Raw genomic sequence first — 19,311 nt, 5'->3', positions numbered from 1 at the left:
ATTAGTGACAGTAACCTCAGCAAAAAATAGCCTGGTCTTTGTCACATCTTCATCCCTTCAGTGTCTCTGCGGGGCACAGGCAGAGCAGCTCTAATTGCTCCCGGGTGCGGGAAGCACAGATCAGAGCCTGGCATCTCTCTCCTCACCCTCTCATGTTTCCTTCTCGCCTTTTTGTCTTCCTCTCCACCCTTTTCTCCACCATCCCTCTTTCATCTTTCAGCACCAATATGACCAGCATACATGGCTGTGTTTGCTGCTTCATCCCTGCCCATATTCACCTTCACAGACCTTCAGAAGTCTTGGCCTCAATGCTGGGTCCCTGGGAGGCTGTCCTCTGCCTTCCTGGCTGCTTTTGGGGACTGCTATGGCACAGGCTCTTGTCCCTCCCCTGTCTACAGGCAGGAGGAGCACACCAAGAGGGACAGGCAGGGGCAGCACATGCTGCCCCACGGTCAGGCCCTGGCTTTGGGGTGGGAGAGCCGCCTGGGGGGCATGGGGACAGAAGGGTTAACTGTCCCTGGTGCGGTGCCATTGCTGGGTGCCCATCAGCTGCCCCGTGTTGCACCAACAGCGGGCACTGAATCCCTTCCTTGTTGGCAGAGCTCCAGCCTGGCGGAGGAAGCTGCTGAGAAAATGCAATTACAGCAAACAACAGCCACACGCGCAAGCGCTGCAATCCACACCTGGCACTAATTAACTTAATTAGCCCTTAATGAGCTACACTGGTCGGAAGGCCTATTTTTACTTAATTATCCCCTAATGTGCTTGGCAGAAAGTGGGGGCCCTGATGGATGGAGAGGTTTACCTGGCTTCCTCTACTCCGGCAGGATACTCTATCATCCCGGCATCCCTGTAATGAGCTGAGCTGCCTGTGAGTGGAGCGAGGATGAGCCTGGCATGGGTGGCAGCCTGGCACACAGCGGCACCTGCCTGGCCGATGGCAGGGTTTGGCTACACTTAAGGAGGACCCTGTGTGGCTTGTCCCACTGTGTCCCACCTCCCGCAGGTCTGGGTGACATTTAAGACAGCCTGTGGTGGTGCACTGGTTGAATGAAGTCATGGTGCTGGTGCAAAAGGCTTTCCTGGGATGTGCTGGCAGACTGTGCCATGCAGTTCCTGGGGGGATGGCTGGATCTGGCCCCCAGGTGGCTGGAGAAGAGGTGGTGGCCCTGGTCCAAAGTACTGTGTCCCATCCCAGGGAGCCCCATGCAATGAAACACCCCGTGCATGACATACACAGGGTGGGAGGGAGCAAGCCCATTGATCCCTGGGGAAGGTGAGACTGGAGCAGACTGGGGCTGGGAACAGCCCAATGCCACCAGAACAGCTCTCCAGCATCCTATGCTCTCCAGCTGCAAACTAGGTGAGAGGAGCTGGTACCAGGTGCAGGGAAAATGCTGCGGTCCCTGGATCTGGCCTTGCTGTTTCCACAGCAACCAGCATCATCCAGCCCAGCCCTGGTTGCTGCAGCATCTCTGGGGGCTTCCTAAGAAAGCCTGTCCCGAGCATCTGTGTTAAACGTGCAGGAGTCAACAGCTCCAAACTGTGTCCTGGGGAGGCTGAAAGCAGCATGCAAGAACCTGCTGTGGCCAGCCAAGGAGGCAGTGACAGGATAGGGAGGGAGGGGATGGCGCCTGTCACTGGCCCTTATTCATACCATGCCTCAATGTAAAGAATTCTTAAATTAGAAGAAGAGCAGGAGCCAGGAGGGCAGTGCTGCTCTCCCAGGCTTGTCGAGCCACTTCCCAGATGGATATGCCTGTAAATTATAGATTGAATCTCCCGTGCTTTCCAGCAGCAGTGACGTGCTTGTGAAGGAAGCGGCTGTCTCCCACAGCATGGCATGGCTGGACACTGGGGGCTTGGTGCTCTTCTCTCACCTGCCCGGCAATGCCACCACCAACACGGCAATGCCACCAATGGCCTTGCCAGCAAGTGGCACCGGGCTGTGCTGGGGCAGTCCTTCCTCCTTCCCCTCCTCCTCATCACTGTAACAGATTCAATGAACGGTGCCATGTCCCAGTATTACCTTCCCTTGGGTTTGGTCCCCCCTCCTTCCTTTGTTCTTCGTCCCATTCCTTTGGTAGGATGATTTTCTAAAGCTATTTTAGTGAAGTTTCTCTTTCTAATTTCTTCCTTGTTAAATTTTGCAGCCCAAACCTCAGCAAAACACTGGCCTGTTGCTTTCCCCGGGCAGGCTGTGGTGCAGAGACATGGTGGGTCCCTGGCTGCTGGGGTCACTGTCCCTGCACACCATCCCATGTCCCTGCAAGTCTCTCTCAAGACTGTCTGGACTGATGGATCCTTTTGTCTCTGACTCATTTGTTTAACAGATTCGGGACCAACAAATTGGCCTTTATTGCCTTTTCTGGGTCTTAAAGGGCTTTGCTGTGTGCAGGAAAGGTGTGCAGGCTTTTAGGAGATTTCTTCTGCTCTGGAATTTGGTTAATTTGCTCCATTTTTCCTGGTGACTCGAATCAGAGGTGTGAAACCCTTTATTTATACACTGAAGTGTGTTGAGTATTTAAAGGAGGGTTTAGAAGCAGATATTGGGGGGGATCTGAGGGTCCTGGCTGCTGCCCTGTCAGCAAAGGGCCTGGCCTGTCCTCTGGAGCATTCTGTCCTTAAGGGGATTTCTGTCCCAAAGGCACATCCTGCCCTGGATGGGACTCTTGTCCCAAAGAGGCATTCTTATCCTGGAACAGGGGATCCTGTTCCCAATGGATGTTCTGTCATGGGCAGGGGTCCTATTCCCAAAGAACACCTTGTCCTAAATTGTTGTCCCATGCCTAAGGAACATCCTGTCCCCAGGGGTTATGCTGACCTGGATGTATGTCCTCTCTCCAAAAGGGTTTCTGTTTCCACAGAACATCTTCTCCCACGGGATGTTCCTTTTCCATGAGGTGTCCTGCCCCTACAGATGTCCTGTCTGAGGTGGAGCTCCTGGCTGCCCAGCCCAACTCTGTGGGATGTTTTCCACCCTGCTCACACCATGGCACAACTGGGTATCCATGAACACCCCTGGTGACCCAGCTTTCCCCAGGGGACCACTGCTCACCCAGCCTTGCCGTCACTACACCCCCCTCCCCACAGGCAGCTCACAGCAGGATTATAGCAATGCTTTGATGCAGTAAAAAGGGGTCTTGGGTCACTCAGGGGAGCCCTGCTGCGGGGGCTGGCGGCCATTCCCAAAACTGGGGCTGTTAATTTGTTGTTGTGCAGAGTAAATAGGGCACTGAAGTGCGTTTGAAGGTGAGCTGATACAGATTTATTGGTAGTTGGGCCTTTTTGGGAGAGGCATTTAAGCAGCACTAAGAGGATGCTGAGAGAGCGTTTCCAGCAGTGAAATCTCTCATTTGTCCCTGAAGGAGAGTGGGGTGCTCCAGCCATGCAGCCCACCTGGAAAGCCCTTGCCACTGCAGCAGCACGGCTCTTTTAACCACAGCCCAAAGCCCCCGGCCCTGTCCCCATCCCCTCCCACTCTCAGTGGGGTCCAGCATCCCTGCCTTTGACCTCTGCCTCTACCAAGCAGCATTTTGGCATCTAAATTCAACAGAAAGAAGCTTTTTCCCAAAGACACCTTTCTCCTGGCAACCCAAGGGTGCTCCCTGGGGACAGCACCCACCTCACCTGAACTCCACTGCCTGCCTCCCTGGAGAGAGAAAACCCCATGGCAGGGCTCAGGCATCGCCCCCACTCGGGCTTCATGTTTGTCATTATATTAATCTCTCATTTGAAATGGATACAAGGAGGGGGGAGAGATAAATTAGTCCCATTCTTCTGGGAAGAATGAAGTGACCCTGCGAGGCGAGGGACGACCGTGCCAGCCCCACCGGCCCAGGCAGAAATGCTAATTTCTCCTTTCCTCCACCAAAGCCGGAGTAAAAATGCTAATGGGGCTGACGGCGGGCTGCAGATAAAAGTCTGTGTCTGCTTGCGCGCACACAGATGGGTTTGAGCGCCGCGATAAGCTGGCAAACAAGGTAATTAAAATAATTAAAATGCTAAACAAAGGGGAGGATGGAGACAAGCGGTACAAAGGGCTGGGAGGGATGAGCAGCTCCTGGGAAATGGTAACTGGGTGCGGGTAAGGAGGAGGAGGGCAGAGGGATGGAGGTGGGTGGGCTGGCAAGGAGAAGGGCTGTGGGGTACACCAGGTAACCATCCCATCGGGGAGCCCCATCCCTGTGCTGCAGCTGGCCCTGGCCACGGGGACATCTGCCTCTTCCATCCCCTGCCTGCCCCAGTGTCCCCTGCACAGGTGACTGGGGGGAACCTGGGAGCCCAGGCAAATTCCCACTGCCTCGGCAAATTTTTCCAGTTTAAAACAAACTGCCCCCAAAACAGGCATGTTCCGCTGCTGGAAATTGCTATCTCGAAGTCTCCCTTTTATTAACAGCATCCATTAAAATAGAAAAAAAAGCGAGCTTGAAATTAGAATTTATTTTTGTTTCAGGCCAAGAGAAACATTGGATTTGAGCAAAGCAGACTTTTATTTAAAGCCAAGTCCTCAGGTGGCAGGCAGCTCTCCCCTGCAAGGAGAGCTGGGGTCTGGAGCCAATCTAGAGACCTCTGTGCTGTGCTGAGGCCAAATCCCAACATCGCCAGCTGCAAATCCACACTGGTGCAGCATTTGGCAGGGATGTCCCTGATGGGCTGCCACCACCACACAAGGTGCAGCACGGAATTGGGATGCCCCTGCCAGACTGTGTTGCCCCATGCTGGGTTCAGAATGCCCCAAAGGACTGTGCTTCTCCTTCCCCGTGGCTGTGCATCCCTCCCTGGCGCTTTCCTGGTGGCCACGGCGCTGGAGCAAGGAGCCTGCGAGACAGTTTTAGCAGGAGCCACAGAGGGTGGGGAACAAGCAGATGCCCTGTGAGATGCAGTGGGGGGGTCGGGGCTGAGATCCCCCCTCTGAGCTTCCTGCTGTGAAGGAGCTGTAGCCAAAAAGCAGGCCGGGGCCTGGCAGCCTGCCCGCGGTGAGCTGAATCTCCGGCTGCAGTTTGAAGCTCGCAGACAGCTATTTAACACAAACAGCCAAGCTGTTATCTTTTCCCTTAGGGCCACCATCCCTTTCGCTTCTCAAATGCCAAATTACAGCCTACATTTAATTTCAATGCCACGGGGAGATGCATGTCAAGGGAGGGCAGCTTCGTTTAAAATTAGCCACATTAGATTAGCGGTGATACAGCCGGGGAGGAGGGTTCGGAGGGAGGAGAAATGTCCCCATTAACTTTGGGGGAATTCCTCTAGGAATGTTGAGGATCTGGGGTCCAGCGGAGCCAAGTCTGCCCCATCTGCTGCATCCCTGGCTCCACGAGGGATGCTGGTTCTGGCTGGGGATATCCCGTGTTTCATGAGGTCAGGGAAGGGATTTGTGGTGTGGGAGGCACAGTGCGGAGCTGGCACAGACAGATACAGGACACAAAGTGTGTTTCCAGCCATCAGCCGTGAATTATTTGACCAAGGGAAATTTATAAGGATCTTCAATGAAAATAGTTTATTTTTTTCTGCACAGCATGCTTATGGGAGCAGGGTGAGGTGGTGCTGGTTTCCTGACCACAGCGTTGGCACTGATGGGATTCCTGCAAAGTTTTTGCCTGGATATGAGTTGAACACGCAAGAGGGTAAAGACCAAACAGCCTCTGCTAGTGCACAGCTACATTCTGCTCTGGTCTGAGCCCCCAAAATGATGTTTTTTGGCGGGGGGACAATCAGAGGAGTTTGAAATCAGCCGCGCGCACATGGAAAGCGTCAGCCCAAATCTCAATTTCTTTTTCTTTACATTGAAATGCAGAAATGCTAAAATTGTGGGCAATGCTTTCATGGGGAATAGTGACAGCCAGGAAAAAAAGCGAGAGCCTGTAATTGCAGGCTTTCACTGACAGCAAAACAACCCTTTAATAATAACTAAATACAAGGAGCGCGCAGAGAGCAATCTTCTCCGAAAGAAACAAACACTGATTTTTCTTTTTTTTTCTCCTCACCAGAAACATCTCTGGTACAAAAGGGCTGGCTGCCCTCACCAACATCTCCTCCAGCCCCAGGGATTCAGTTTGCCCCACCAAGGATTTCCAGGCTCACTGGTGTGTGGCAGGGCAGGGTGAGCCCTGGCAATGCCCCTGTTCCTACATGCCAGTACCCAGCGGTGCCAGCCCAGCCACTCATGGGGTGTGTGATGGGTTCCTGGCAGGGTCCAGCATCCCTGTGCTCTGCGAACCAACCTGTTAGTTTTAATAAAATGAATAAAGCCTCAAAATCCCCTGGGGTAGAGCTACAAGGAGTGGACATGGACAGGCATTGGGAGTGAAGCAGAAGAAATAGGGAGAAGGTCCGCAGGGAGGTCCCTGAGGGAGTGGGGGCGGTGGTGCCATGGAGCAATGCCACCCCTGCTCCAGCTCCATACTCGGGGGTAACTGGGCAGCCCTGTGGCACAGGGGTACTGCTGCACTTCCCCATTGCAGAGGTCCTTGTGCGTGTCCCCATCTCAGGGCTGCCCCTGCCCGACCCCGCTGTGGGAGCGCTCCCACAGCGCTGGTGCTGGCCGGCTGCGTCCCTGAGGGCATTCACCTCAGCTCACCCCAGGTGACACAGGGAGAGCGACAGGTGACACGGTGTAGCTTCAGCAGGAGCACAGGAGATGTTGATGGGTCTATGGCTGGTCCCATGTGGAATTCAGCGTCTGTCTCTCGCATCAAGCCAGTCCTGCAGCACTCCCAGCTTTAATGGACTGCGCTGCCCTGCTCTGCCTCACCAGACTCCTTGTCCCGCACAGCAAATCCAACACCCTTGTGGGCAGCTCTTGCCCACCCAAAGATCACCCAAAATACAGTTTGCCTTCCCGTGCCATCAGCCAGCTCTTTTTTACAGCAGGTGAGGAAGCGGCGGTGGAGGAAGGGGGGAGCACGGCCAGGCAGAGCCGAGCCGAGCCGCAGGGATGCTCCATCAACATGCAGAGCCACGTGCCACTTCGACGGTGGCCGGACAGCGTCTGGCTCATCCAGACAAACTGCTGCGGGGAAAGGTGGAAATTCAGCCCCGGAAATAATGGTGGAGAAGGAAGCCCCTCACATCGAGCCCAGGACAATGGGCTGAATCCCACCTCTAGGACCTGCCAGCGGGAGCCCTTTGTGACCCTTAATTAGGCTTTAATTTAGGTGGAGTGAGGACAAACCTTCAGCTTGTACAGACCAGTGGTGTAAAGCCGGTGCCACCCCCCGCCTGTCCCCTCCTGCCCTCTCACGGGTGGCGTTCGGGGTGGGAAGCTGGTGTGCCAGGTCTGGGCTGGCCAAGCCGCCGGGGCCAGCCCTGGTACTCAGGAATCTGCCGCCTCGTGGGGCTTCAACTAATGTGACTTGCATCTGTAATTTACTTTTAAAAGGGGATTCTTGCTTTCTCTCTCTCCACACTGCCTGCTGGCTGCTCCTGGATTTTCCAAGCAAAGGGAAGGGGAAGAGGGGTATGAATAAAATATCATCATGACAGCTTTTTTATATATATACATGAACCCGCTCTGTCAGGCTGCGAGCTTCATTTTTAAATAAGAAGCTCAGCTCCGTTCCCAAGAGGCCGGGAGAACGCAGCGGGCTTTTAAGAGAAGGGACCAAAACAGAAGAGCATTTTCCTCTTCCATCACATCAGACTGGAGCTGGGTTAATTACGCTTCTCTGTCCTGATTTAAGCACGGGAGCTTATTCAGTACAACTGTTCCTTTATTAATGAATTGCAACCCAATTTTAACCGGAGGAAGCTGGCGAGGAGGAAAAAAAATTGGAAACCCTTTTGCCAGCATGCTCTGTTTGCCGCTGCCTTTCATTTACATAACTTCAAAGTGATGCATTTTTTAAACCAACCTATTTTCAGGTCTGGCTGGACTGCATGGGTGCATGGACATCCATGCAGATGTGGCATTTCTCCGTGTATGCCCACTGTTGCTGCAGGATGCAACAGCTCCTGGGCAGGGCTGGGATCCACCATCCTGCTGGGCTGGGACATGGCTCTCCACACTCTGCTGCTGCCAGAGGTGCTGCTGGCTGGGTGAATGTCACCACGAGTTTATGACCTGGTGCCAGCCAGTCCCTGCAACACATCCTGGGACCCAATCCTGCCCTGTCCCGTCCTCCCTAGGATGGACCAAGGGGTTCATGGACTATGCCCCGGGGAGCAGGGATACATGCTGCTCCAGTCCTGTGCTGGTCCTGCAGGGCATCACTGGCACCTCGGGGTCCCTCTGTGCCTCCCCGCAGCATCGGGGGAGTCGCGGGCATCGCCGGCGCCGCCACGCGCCAGGGATCCAGGGACATATGCTGCTTTTTCACGCCGCGGAAACACCACCTGCTCAGCTTCCTGCTCAGCCCCAGGCAGGAAGGGAGGGGAGCCCATCGCCCCAGTGTCCCCCAGCATGTCCCCACAGCCCCCTGCACCCAGCAGGGCTTGGCCTCTCCCTCCCAGCTGTGGGCATCCATGGGTGGCCCGAGCTCTGGAGCGCTGTGGCATGGCACAGCTGATCCCCAATGCTGTGCAAGCAGAGAGAGCTGAGAGCAGCTTTCCAGCCCTGTGGTGTGCCAGGACACAGCCCGGTGCCAGCACCCACCACTGACACCCTCCATCGGCTGGCTCCACACACAGGAGAGGTGCTGGGATAGGGGGGAGCCTCATGGATATTCATGAGCAGAGGATTTGCTGATCAAAACGCGCAATCCTGTTTTCCTTTATAATATATCTGGTTAATACAGACTTAATGAACAAATGAATAATAAATTAGACCAATTTTGTTTTCTTTCTTCTTGGAAAGGCGGGCGCAAAGGGGGACTCTGTGCGGGTTTGATTGATAGCAGGGGCTTGCTGGGAGATCTGCTCCTCAAACCCTTATTAAATATGAAACAAATAACGGTGCAATTGGTTTAATCTTGTTGCAGTGGTGGATGCTGGCTGGGCAGGGAGAAGAGGAGGAGGATGGGAAGAAAGAGGGATTTTCAGCTGCCTTCACCCCACACCAAGGCAGGGTTCAGGTCCCTGAGCAGGGTGCTGGGCACCTCGGTGGTGGTGGCTGCACCATTAAGCAGAGCACGGTGTGGGCACAAGCTACAGGAAGCAGCCGGCACTGCATGGCACCATCGTGGCACATGGCCCAGGGTGATGCAAAGGCATCGTGAGGGAATGGAGCAACAACATCATTGCACCAGCTGGATCAACACAGGGTCTTCTGGGCTCAGCAGGGCAATGTCTGAGGAGCTGCCACCAGAAGAAGGACGAGATGACAAGCTGCACCAGGGAGATGAGTTGTGGCCACCCCCTGTCACGGCTGTGAGCCTGGGATGGTGAGGGGCCGTGGGTCCCTGCACAGCAGCACAGCTCACTGAGCTGGCACTGCCTCTGCCAGCACGGCTCATTGCAGCCTCCGGGGTCGTGTCACATCCCACCTGCTGATGTGAAGCACTGGGAGGAGGTGTTGAGTCATGGGCCACTGGCACATCCTCCACCTGGCAGGACTTTGGGAAGACAGTTGCTCAGGGCAGCCCAGGGTGTTTCCTAGGGAGCACTGGGGCTGGCATGCAGGTCTCCAGGAACACAAATCCCTTTCAGAAACACTCTCCTGGCCTTCAACAGGCTCTAGCATCTGGGCTTCATCCTGGTCTATCTCCACAATATCCCACCGAGATGCCTGAACCACCTGGACTCACTGCAGAGCCAGTGATGGGAGCATCCTCCTGCCCTAGGAGCACAGGGTGCTGGGCTCCTTGCAGGGTGATGGACGTGGGCATCATGGGTGGCTTTCCCAGGCCCAGCACCCCTCTGTTCTGCCAGCAGGGCCAGGCAGCGAGTGACTCCAGGTGGGTGCCAGCACCCCGAACCACCCAGTGCTGCCTCAGCGCACCCAGCCTCCGCTGGTGCAGCAGGTGCTTGTTGTGGAAGCTGCTCCTCTCCAGGTAGCCCCCCACTGCCATCATTTCAATCAAAAAAAGAGAAGGAATTCCCAGCTGCTGTGAGCTTAGTGCCGCTCCAGCTGCCTTGGCCCAGCCTCACCGCTTCCCTTTGAGGCTCAGAGCCTCTCACTGGAGTCCCGGCCGTGGTGGGAAGCTGGGTTGGGGATAAAAGTGCCGCTTACCTGCTTACTTCTGCTCCAGCGCCCAACGAGCAGCAACACATGGATTACCAAAAATAATTCCCCCTAGAAAAGGAGGAGGGGGAAGAAGAAAAAGAAAAAAAAGAAGGAAGAAAAGAAAAGAAAGCCTGTGCTGTGGGAACAGCCGGCTAACCTCGAAAGCCTCTTACCTGGCTAGATTTAACTGCCTTTGTTGCTGCATCAGCCTGAAAAAATCCCCTCTTGCATCGTGTCAGTGCTGCTGGCAGCTCCAAGCCGCTTCCCGGCCCTTTGTAATGAAAGGCGGCTCTGTGCGGCGCGGCAGCCGCGGCTCCGCTCTCCCCGCTCCGGCTCCTCTCCCGGGAGACCCGGCTCATCTCTCGCACCGCTTTTCTTTGCGGGCCTGTGCTCGGTGTGCACGGGGCTCCAGAAGCGGCCTGGGGAGGAATCGCCTGTATTAAACAGTGGCCCTGGCATTAACTTATCTTCTTCCTCCTTGAACCTGCTTATCGCTGTGATCCCAATTGCAGCACTTCCAGCTCGCTCCAGAGGGGCATTTCTGAGCCATATCTCCAATCTATTAATTAATGGCTTAATTAATGCTAGAGGAATGGCATGGGTTCGGACTGGGGACATGAGGGGCAGGGGAGCTTGAGTGAATCCAGGGTGCTAAGGTGGAGCTCGAAGCTGTCCCGGGGGGTTGGTACTGTGGGACACAGCTCCCACACACTGCCGTCCCCATCCTTTTCCAGGGCAAGCCCCAAGGCCACCTCTGCCACCATGGCTCAGAGCCTGGCATCTGTGCCACACTCCTGGCACAGCAGCACTGTGGGGCTGGGAGTGAGCAGGGGATGAATGGGACCAAGCCTGGGTGCCATCTGCGCTTTCCCTTGGGTTTTTCTGCCACCTTGGTGCCAGCCCTCAGATACGAAAAGGGAGCCAGATCAGCTGTGAGGCATCAAAGGGGGACGTGTGTATGTGGATGGGGTGCAACACCAATGCCAACGTCCCCTCTGAGCTGGTATCACCCAGGATGGTGGGTGACAGCCAACTTGCCTGGGAGTATTTGGCAGAGGTGGCAGTACCCAGCTGGAGGACACGGAGGGGTGTTCATGTGTGTGTGGTTTGTGGGACCTGAGTGCACCTCAGGGCCCAGAGCTGCATCACCAGTGCAGCATGCCCCTGCAGCACCCCATTGCCCTGAGTGTGGGGACAGTCACAGCCCCTTCCCTGGACCTGCCACTGCTCAGTGGGAAGCACACGGGAAAGAGGACGGTGACGGTGCTCCATCCTCCCTGAGATGTTTTGGTCTGTCTCCCAGGGTGGGCATCCCTGTCCCGGGCCCCTTGTGCCTCTCCCTGCCGGGCCCACATCTGGGCTGTGTCCCCATGCCGGGCCGGGCTCCTCCTGTGCTCAGAGCGGCCTCGGGAGTGGGGGGTCCCGAGGGGATGTCGGGCGGTGCAGGGGGGGGGGGCGAGGGGGCCAGGGGAGGCTGCGGAGGGGGCGGGGAGCCCCGGCCGGACTGGGGGCCGGTGCCGGGCAGGGCCGGGGGCGGGGAGGGGGCGCTCGCCCCCCCTTCCCGCTGCCCGCCCCCGCGGCAGCGCGAGTCGGCGGCGGCTGCAGACGGGGACGGCGGCGCCGCGCAGGTAGGACCGACACCGGCAGCGGCACCGGCAGCGCGGCCGGTCCCGGGGGAGCTCGGTGCGGGGCGGCAGCGGGCGGCGGGGCAGGTGCGCCAGCCTCGGCTCGGCTGCACCGGCGGGGAGCGGCGCCGGGTCCTGCCCGGCCGGTACCGGCCCCGGGGATGGGAGCGGCGAGCCCGGCGCGGGGGTGTCCCCGCTGCTGCCGCTGCCCGGGGGCGCTGGGCCGGAGCCGGCGTTGGATCCTGCCGGGAGGGAGGCGGCTGTCTGGCCGGCCGGGGCGGAAAGGCTCCGGGATGGAGGATCGGTGGTCCTGGGGACCGCTCGGGGTGATGGGGTTTCTCGGGTGCCCACGGAGAGCGAGGCCGGGGGGTGCCAGGGGCTGGCGTGGGCGTGGGTCGGGCGCCGGCTGCCTGGCGGCAGGTGGATCCGGGGAAGGGACACCTCCGGGGGACCCCTCGGCCGCTCGTTGTGGCCCCCCCATTTCCCCAGCGGTCACTGCTGTGGCCACCTTGGTGGGGCCGGGGGAGCCTGGGGGAGAGCCCACTCGAGTGGGGAGCACTCTGGGAGGCAGGAGTCATGTCCTGAGGAGCCGAGCCCTTGTCTCCTCTCCCCGCAGAGCCCCGGCCCACGAGAGACTGGCCCCCTGTAGGTTCCCTGCATCGTCCCGGGTGGCCTCGGTGGGCTGTCGGGGTGGCCGGTGGCTCTCCGGGGATGTGATACATGTGACACGGCTGAGCTCCCTGCTCCGTTCCCTGCTGCCGCCTCTTCCCTTTGCAATTTTTCATCCTCCCATCTCCACGTCTACCTCTGCAGCCTCCGATTTCTTTTTTATCCTTCCCTCTTGTTTCAAGATCCGTGGGTTTGTGTGGGCTTTTTTTCCAGCCCACTCTCCCCCCCGCTTCTGTTTTCTTCTCCGTGCTCTCGCTCGCTCGAGCCCTCGTCTTTGTTTCAGCTGGGGGAAAAAAAAAAAAAAAAAAAAAAGAAATAATTGCTTCCCTTGTAAAGTTGGCCCTGGCAGAGCGAGCCCCTGGAGAGCGATGCTGCCCGGGTGGCGCGGGAGCCAATGGCAGCCCCTGCCGCCCTCCAGCCGCGGTCCCCAGCGCGGGGGGACAGCCGCTCGCCCCAATAAATACCTGTCACCTCCCAGGCAGGGCGGTGTTGGGATGGCCCGCGGCTGGGGGGCACTGGCGGTCTGGCACAGGTACCTCCACGGAGCTGCTTTCCCCAGGGTGGGTTTTTCTCCCAGCATGATTTTGGTCACGGGCCCCGTGTCTCGGTTTGGGCATCTCTGTCACTCAGGTCCGTGTGTGGTGCTGGTCCCCGGCGGCCCCGTGGGGCTGGGGGGCCCTCAGCCGGCCTGGGGTCTCAGGGGGCTTGGGGTCTCAGGGGCTTGTGTTTCAGGTGTGTGCTGCTATGGCCAGGTTTGCCTTTGTTTGGAGCAGGGACTGGGATGCGGGACCGGGAGGGGGGCGGCGGGGGGGGGGGTTGGTCTTTTATTTTCCCTTTTGCATGTGTCTTTCATACTGTCCCCAGGAGGGGATCCCATTTCCCCCAGCCGCCTTTGCTCTGCGTGGCTCCTCCTGCGCTGCTGGGATTCGCACCAGCCCCAGGTAAACGGAGAAGCCAGGACTGCTCTGTGCTTCCCGCTCCCCGTTCCGCGGGCAGGCTGCCGGATCCCGGCTGCGATCCCTGCATGGAGCCGCTTTGCGGCTGGGTTTGGCCTCGCTGGCTCGGGTGTCGCCTGCCGGATGCTGGCGGCAGAATCTGGCCCCTTGTTTATAAGCGAGGGAGTAGTTCTGTCCTTATCTCCATCTGCTACGGAGGCCGGAGCTAGAATTTCAGTGGGATGCTGTGGATCACCCCGGGCGGCAGCCGGCGTGGGTGCTGCGCCCAGGGGATGGGGTGCCCAGGGGAAGGTGCGAGCACCCCGAGGGAGCAGAGCAGCGATGGGGTCTGCTGAGCTCGGAGCTGGGCTGTTGAGGACCACGGGTTTAGCCATGGATTTATTGTCTGGTGTCTCTGTCTCCCCTCTTCTCTGTCTGGTTCCTTCTTCATCTCTAGGCTGGCTCTAAAAGGCAGGGAAGAGGTGATGCTCGGGGTGGGCAGTACTCAGGAGGCGTGTGGGGTGTTTCGGGGGGTACGCACACACGAGGGTCTACAAAACGCCCACTTCCTTGTCCCCAGGAAGTTGTTTTTGGAGGATGCTGTTGTGGCTTCGGGCACCCGGTGATTTTGATGAGCTAAATAAACCCGGGCGGAGCTGGAGCGGAACGTGAAGACACCGAGCCCCGTGGGGAGCGCTGGCCGGGCCCCTCCGGCTCACCGGTGTCGGTACGGCCGCGCCAGCTCCATGGGCTGTGTTTGGAGGAATGACGTGTGCGGTGACGGGAAGGAGGGAGGGTGAGCAGGGGACGATCAGGAGCCGGAGCCTGGCCGCATCCTGGGGCTGGCGTGGACATCCACAGCAGGAGCAGAGAGCCGGGGAGGGGGATGAACAAGGGATGGATGGCGTCTTCCTCCACTCTGCCTTCCGCCTGCCTCTGTGCTGCTGAGCCCCAGCACAACTGCTACGAGCCCCTGCTTGCCCCTGCCTGCCCTCTCGAAGCCGTTTGAACTCGGCCACAGGGAAAGAAGGCCGGGAGTAGAGTTTCCTCCCACCTCCCCCCCTTTTTTTTGTGTGCTTTTAGACATGAGACATTCCTGAGCGGATATTCGTTGCCGCGGCTGGGACGCCTCCTGCCAGACAAAACTCATGAGAAATAGGGGAATTGGTTTGGGATTTTTTTCTCTGGTGTCTTGACCCTTTGAGTTATTAAAAAGCCAGCTGCAGCTCAGCCCTGTACAGTGATTCCCATGTCTCCAGCCAGTCATTTTGGGTCTGTAGGCAGCTTGCAGAGAAGTCATTGTGAGTACGGGAGCAGCAGCTCACAGTGTTGTTGTTTCTGTGGCAGGTTACATGGTTTTGTCTCTATTTCCTCCCCTCTCCAGTTCAGATGTGTAATTATCAGAATTGTCAAAGTGTAAATTATAAAACAAAAAGCTGCTGTGACACAGTCATAACTCTTCCCTCAGTGAGGTCAGCCTTAGGAGCTGGGAGGCCCAGAGGAGCACTCTGCCACTATCCCATCTTCTGGCCGCCATCCCATCACCCACCTGGCCAGTGGCAAGGCAAGGAGAGGGGAGATGCAGTTAGGCAGGCAGGGAGTGGGTGACCTTGTGAGGTCCCCTTCTTCCTGTTCTGCTCCACCACCTCTCGTTTTTGTCCAGGCACTCACCGTAGACATCTCTGAAAGCTCTAATCTGCAAAGCCCTGGGGGGCTCCACACTGCGCTGGCTGCTATTATCCCCGAGACAAAGAGGGACAGGCAGGCAGATTACCTTGGCCTTTATTTTTTCAGCTGGGAGCAAAGAAAAGCCTTAAATGAGCTTGCTGCCAGGGAGGGATTGACGGGGCAGAGCCCCAAATGTCCTGTGCTCCTTCCTCTCCGCATGTGCCGCGGGACTCCATTCCTCATCCCTCGTGCTGTCCTGTCCTGTCATTTCCTGCTCTGCTGCAAAGCCCCAAGGCGAAGCGAAGTTTTGCCTCCAGGCTGGGCTCCACTGGCACTCCCCTGCAGCACCCTCGGTGTCTCAGGCCGTGCAACACCTGGGGCTGGTGTGGCCGAGACCAATCTGACGCTCACACCCACCTTGTGTCCGTCATCTTTGCACCTGGTGGTTACATTTCCAGGCTGGAATGGTGGTGGGCTCGCATGGCCCCATCCCGCATGGCTCAGGGGCTCCTCTCCATGCCAGGGTTTGCATCCCATCTTAGACTGGCCCCACGCCGAGACGGCACCGCCACAGCGAGGGGCTGGTCCCCTCCATATGGTGCCCCTGGCCGGCTCCCAGCGCCGGGGCAGGTGCTCTTGTCGGGACTACACAAAACCCTATTGTCGGGGCCCGGAGGGCTTCCCTGCGCCAGCCCCAGCACTGCCGGGCTAATGGCTCATCCTGGCCGGACACGGCCACAAACCCCTCAGGGTGCCCTGCGGCGGGTGCTCCCCACGCAGCCGGTGTCCCCCTGCTGTCCCCGCCACTCGTGCCCTCCCGGGCAGCTGCCGGCAGCCCTGCTGGGTGGGTTGTGTCACCCGGCCGCCGAAGTGCTGATGGTTTTATGCCCAGCACTTAATTATTTCCCCGACTGCCACCGCCATGTGCTGGCGAGCGGCGCTGGCTGTGACCCCGCCGAGCCTGACGCCGCCGCTGCAGCCTGGGGAGCTAATGGCAGAAGCACACCACACGTGGAGTTTAATTATTGGCTTTCTTCCTTAACAGAGTACATTGGCTGACCTTAATGCAATTAATTAGGGCTTAATCAACTTCTGGTGGCTCAGCACAGCACACAGTGATTCCTGCCTTTCCAGGAGGGTTTATAAGAGGTTAAAGCGGTAGAGGGGAGGGTGGGGTTGTGCTGATCAGTAGGGGTCAGTTACTCAGGCATTGGGGTAGAACTTGTGTTCTCCCAGGCTGGCCTTGTTGCTGGGCACGCTGGTAAAGGCAGGGGGACAGGTGAGCTGGATTCAAAGGCTATGCCTGAAGTGATGCTTCTGCACAGAAGTGCTTGTGTTGCTTGTTTTTGGCATCACACTGAGCTCAGGGGTGGCTCGTGGTGGGACTGTGGCTGGGTTGTGCATTCAGCAGCTGCTGGTGGGTGGCTCTCAGGTTTGCACCCAGGGTGCTGGAGGTGATGTGTGGGGAGCTCCTTTGCCTCCCTGAGCAGCTGCCAGCCTTGGAGACAAGAAGTTGTTGGTCACTGGCTGTTCCTGAGCAAGAGGGAGGCTCCTTCTCCTCCCTGCCCAGCAGCATTTAATAATTAATAGTTCTCATTAATATTACAGAATGCCCCCAGCACCCCTGGCATGGGCCCCTGGCTCTGCACCCTGTGGCTCCTCTTGGCTTGCCTGCTGGGTGCCCCACAGGCTTTTGGGGCCTTTAAAAAGGGGCTGAGACACAGATGTCCAGCATAAGGACTTATTTGCACATCTTGTGTCTCCAGCTGCTGGCTCAAAGCCAGCAGGCACCTGTTGGTGTAGCTGGTGATGGGGTGCCCCATCCTTGGGCTGCTGGCTTCACCTGGGGATGAAGTGACTCGGCCTTGCAGAAAGCCCCTGGCAGGGGAGGTGGCCCTGGGCAAGTGGTGGCATCTCCTGGTGTCAGCTGTGGTGACGGTGACTGAAACCATGGCCTGTCCCCTGTGTGCCCTCACATCCTGCACGCTTTGCATCCTCTCTGTGCCATCATCCCATAGCAGTTCCTGTCCCACAGTGGCATGTCCCCCTCCTCTGCCCCTGTTTCTTTGGGTCCTCATGTCCCTGACTGTGCCACCAAGCCCTCTTGTGCGGGCTGCCCAGTGCTGGGACTGGGATGTGGCAGCAGGAGCTGTGCCAGACACTGTTGCTGCCTTGTTTGCTTCAGTGCCAATTCATTAATATCAAAAAGCTAATTAGGATTCCACAGCCCTTCCCACCCAGCCCTCTCCTTTGGAGGCTGGAGGATACTTGTCTGCAGGATTTTGCTGCAGCCCTGTGTTAAAAGGACTCAGTTCTGGTCTGTCCCATCGTGGTGGTTTGCGTCCCTCTCTCTGCTCCTAGCTAATCCACGTGGCTAAAGCCCCTCGGAGCCTGGCAAATGGGAAGTGATATTTGCCAATAATCCCTCTGCTCTCCTGGGCAGGCTTCTCATATTACAGGTTTATTAAAAAAAACAAAACCCAGGCAGTAATAACTGTGGCCCCAGGGAGAGCCCAAGCACAGATTGTTCCTGGTCAAACCCCACCTAACAGGAGAGCCCAGGCAGAGGCAGCACAGGCCCAGCCTGATCTCATGGAGCATCTCTAGGCAGAGCCCAGCCCCTCTTGCAACCAGAGAAGGAGTGAGCCACAATCCTCTTTCTCCCTGGGGAATGAGCAGGATTCCCATGAGTCACAGAGTAAATCCAATTTCTCCCCTCAAAGGCTGTGGGATAAACCCTGCTATTGCTCACCAGGGCTCCCCATTCCGGTGCCAGCACCCCCTGGCCTTGGCATCTTCCCCGCTGCTGGGCTGGGCAGGAGCAGCTCCTGCACTGGCATCTTGCAGGGACAGGACAGAGCCAGCACCACCTGCCTGGCACCTGCTAGGACAAACACACACACTACTGCTGGCTTTTTTGCTTTGCAAGGCTTTTGAGAAAACTTGCCCAGAATTAGGGATGCTGTTTCTTCCAGGACAGGGTAGTGATGTTGCTCCATCCTTTTCAAAAGTCTTGCCTCCTTGAGGATGGGTTTGTTCCGTGGGAAATTCAAACCACTAAATATGTGGCTTTTTTGTTTATTTTGGTTTTTTTCCTGCAAAAAATACCAATTTCCCTGCAAGGAGTCTCACTGCAGCTCGAAACATTTCATTGCATGGACTGGGGGTTTCCTTCTGGTTTTAAGTCAACATTTCCCCTCAAAATGTCACTCAGGGAAAGCTGCTTTTTTTTACAGCAAAAGTCTGTGATGACATTTTAAGTGGAGAAGAAAATTGCTGCTTCGTTTCAAAATGTCAACTTTGAGTGGGGTGGGCTTAGAGTATTTTTTTTTTTTCATTCCAGCGTTTCCCAGAGGAAAAGCAAAATGGTTTTGTTAGACTCGAGTAACCGTTGCCCCCCCATCATCCCCAAAATAAATCAGTTTGTTTTTCTTTTAACCTGTTTGCATTTTTGTAGCAGGGAAACTTTTGCCAAGAGAAGTTGTGCTCCGGTGGGATGCTGCCTTGGGAAGGGACAACCCTGCTGCATCCAAACCTGAACCCTCTATGGCAAATTCTCTGCCAGCAAACTCCAGTGAGGAGCTGTGGGAGAGACTCACTCCATTGCTGCCGGCTGGCCCTGGTTGCTGTGGGAAGGATAAATGGCACATCCAGGTTTTGAAGCTCTCCTCTTCCCGTGCTTTCCCTCTGCTTTGTGCTCCTGGTTTTATTTCATACAGCTCTCCTCGAAAATCGCTTGTTCTAGATTAGGCTAGAGACTGGAGTTATCTTCCTTTTATTTATTAGGGTAATTATACCTAATGATTCACATGCTCGGGGAGAGTAATTGCTCCCAAATACAGCGCTGGCGGTGTTCTTACCCAGCCGGGGTGCAGTGATTCACAAACACATCTTTTCCTACAATTCATCAGCTGATGATCCCGTAATTGCTGACTTGGTTTGGAGGCAGTTAAGGAGCGATCGAGGAGCCGGCGCTGCCATCACCGTGTCCGGTTGTGAGTGTCTCCTCCCTGCCATCCTAATGCCCGGCACCGTTCGCTTCCTGTGTGGGTTTTGCTGGGGATTTTGGTCGGGTCAAGCCCCTCGAGCTGTGGTATTTGTGCTTTTTAAAGAGTCACCGTGCCTAATCTGGCAAATTCCGTGGCACAGCCTGGCCAAGGGAGAGCCGGGGCTGTCTCCCCTCATCCTCCCAAAACGTGGCAGTGATGTGGTTTGACCCTTGCTTCTTCACAGCTCTTGGAGCAGATGGGTGAGAGCCTAGGAAATACTGATGTGGAGAGCCAAACCCTCCAGGTTTTGCACTGAACAAAGC

General features: G+C 56.9%; 1 protein-coding gene across 1 annotated transcript; it reads right to left on the bottom strand.

Annotated features, from left to right (window-relative positions):
- Positions 1-11,330: 11,330 nt before the first annotated feature.
- LOC121659639 (basic proline-rich protein-like) lies at positions 11,331-12,305 on the bottom strand. Its single transcript, XM_042017922.1, has one exon. It carries the CDS (start codon positions 12,303-12,305, stop codon positions 11,331-11,333), a length of 975 nt encoding a protein of 324 aa, XP_041873856.1.
- Between the last annotated feature and the right edge of the window lie 7,006 nt (positions 12,306-19,311).

Source organism: Corvus kubaryi, unplaced genomic scaffold (genome assembly GCF_017639235.1).
Source record: "Corvus kubaryi isolate FWS band 111438036 unplaced genomic scaffold, C.kubaryi_AGA036_p1.0 124, whole genome shotgun sequence".
In the NCBI taxonomy this organism is placed as follows: Eukaryota; Metazoa; Chordata; class Aves; order Passeriformes; family Corvidae; genus Corvus; species Corvus kubaryi.
The sequence above is the reverse complement of the archived record's forward strand: the minus strand, read 5'-3'. Positions and strand labels throughout refer to the sequence as shown.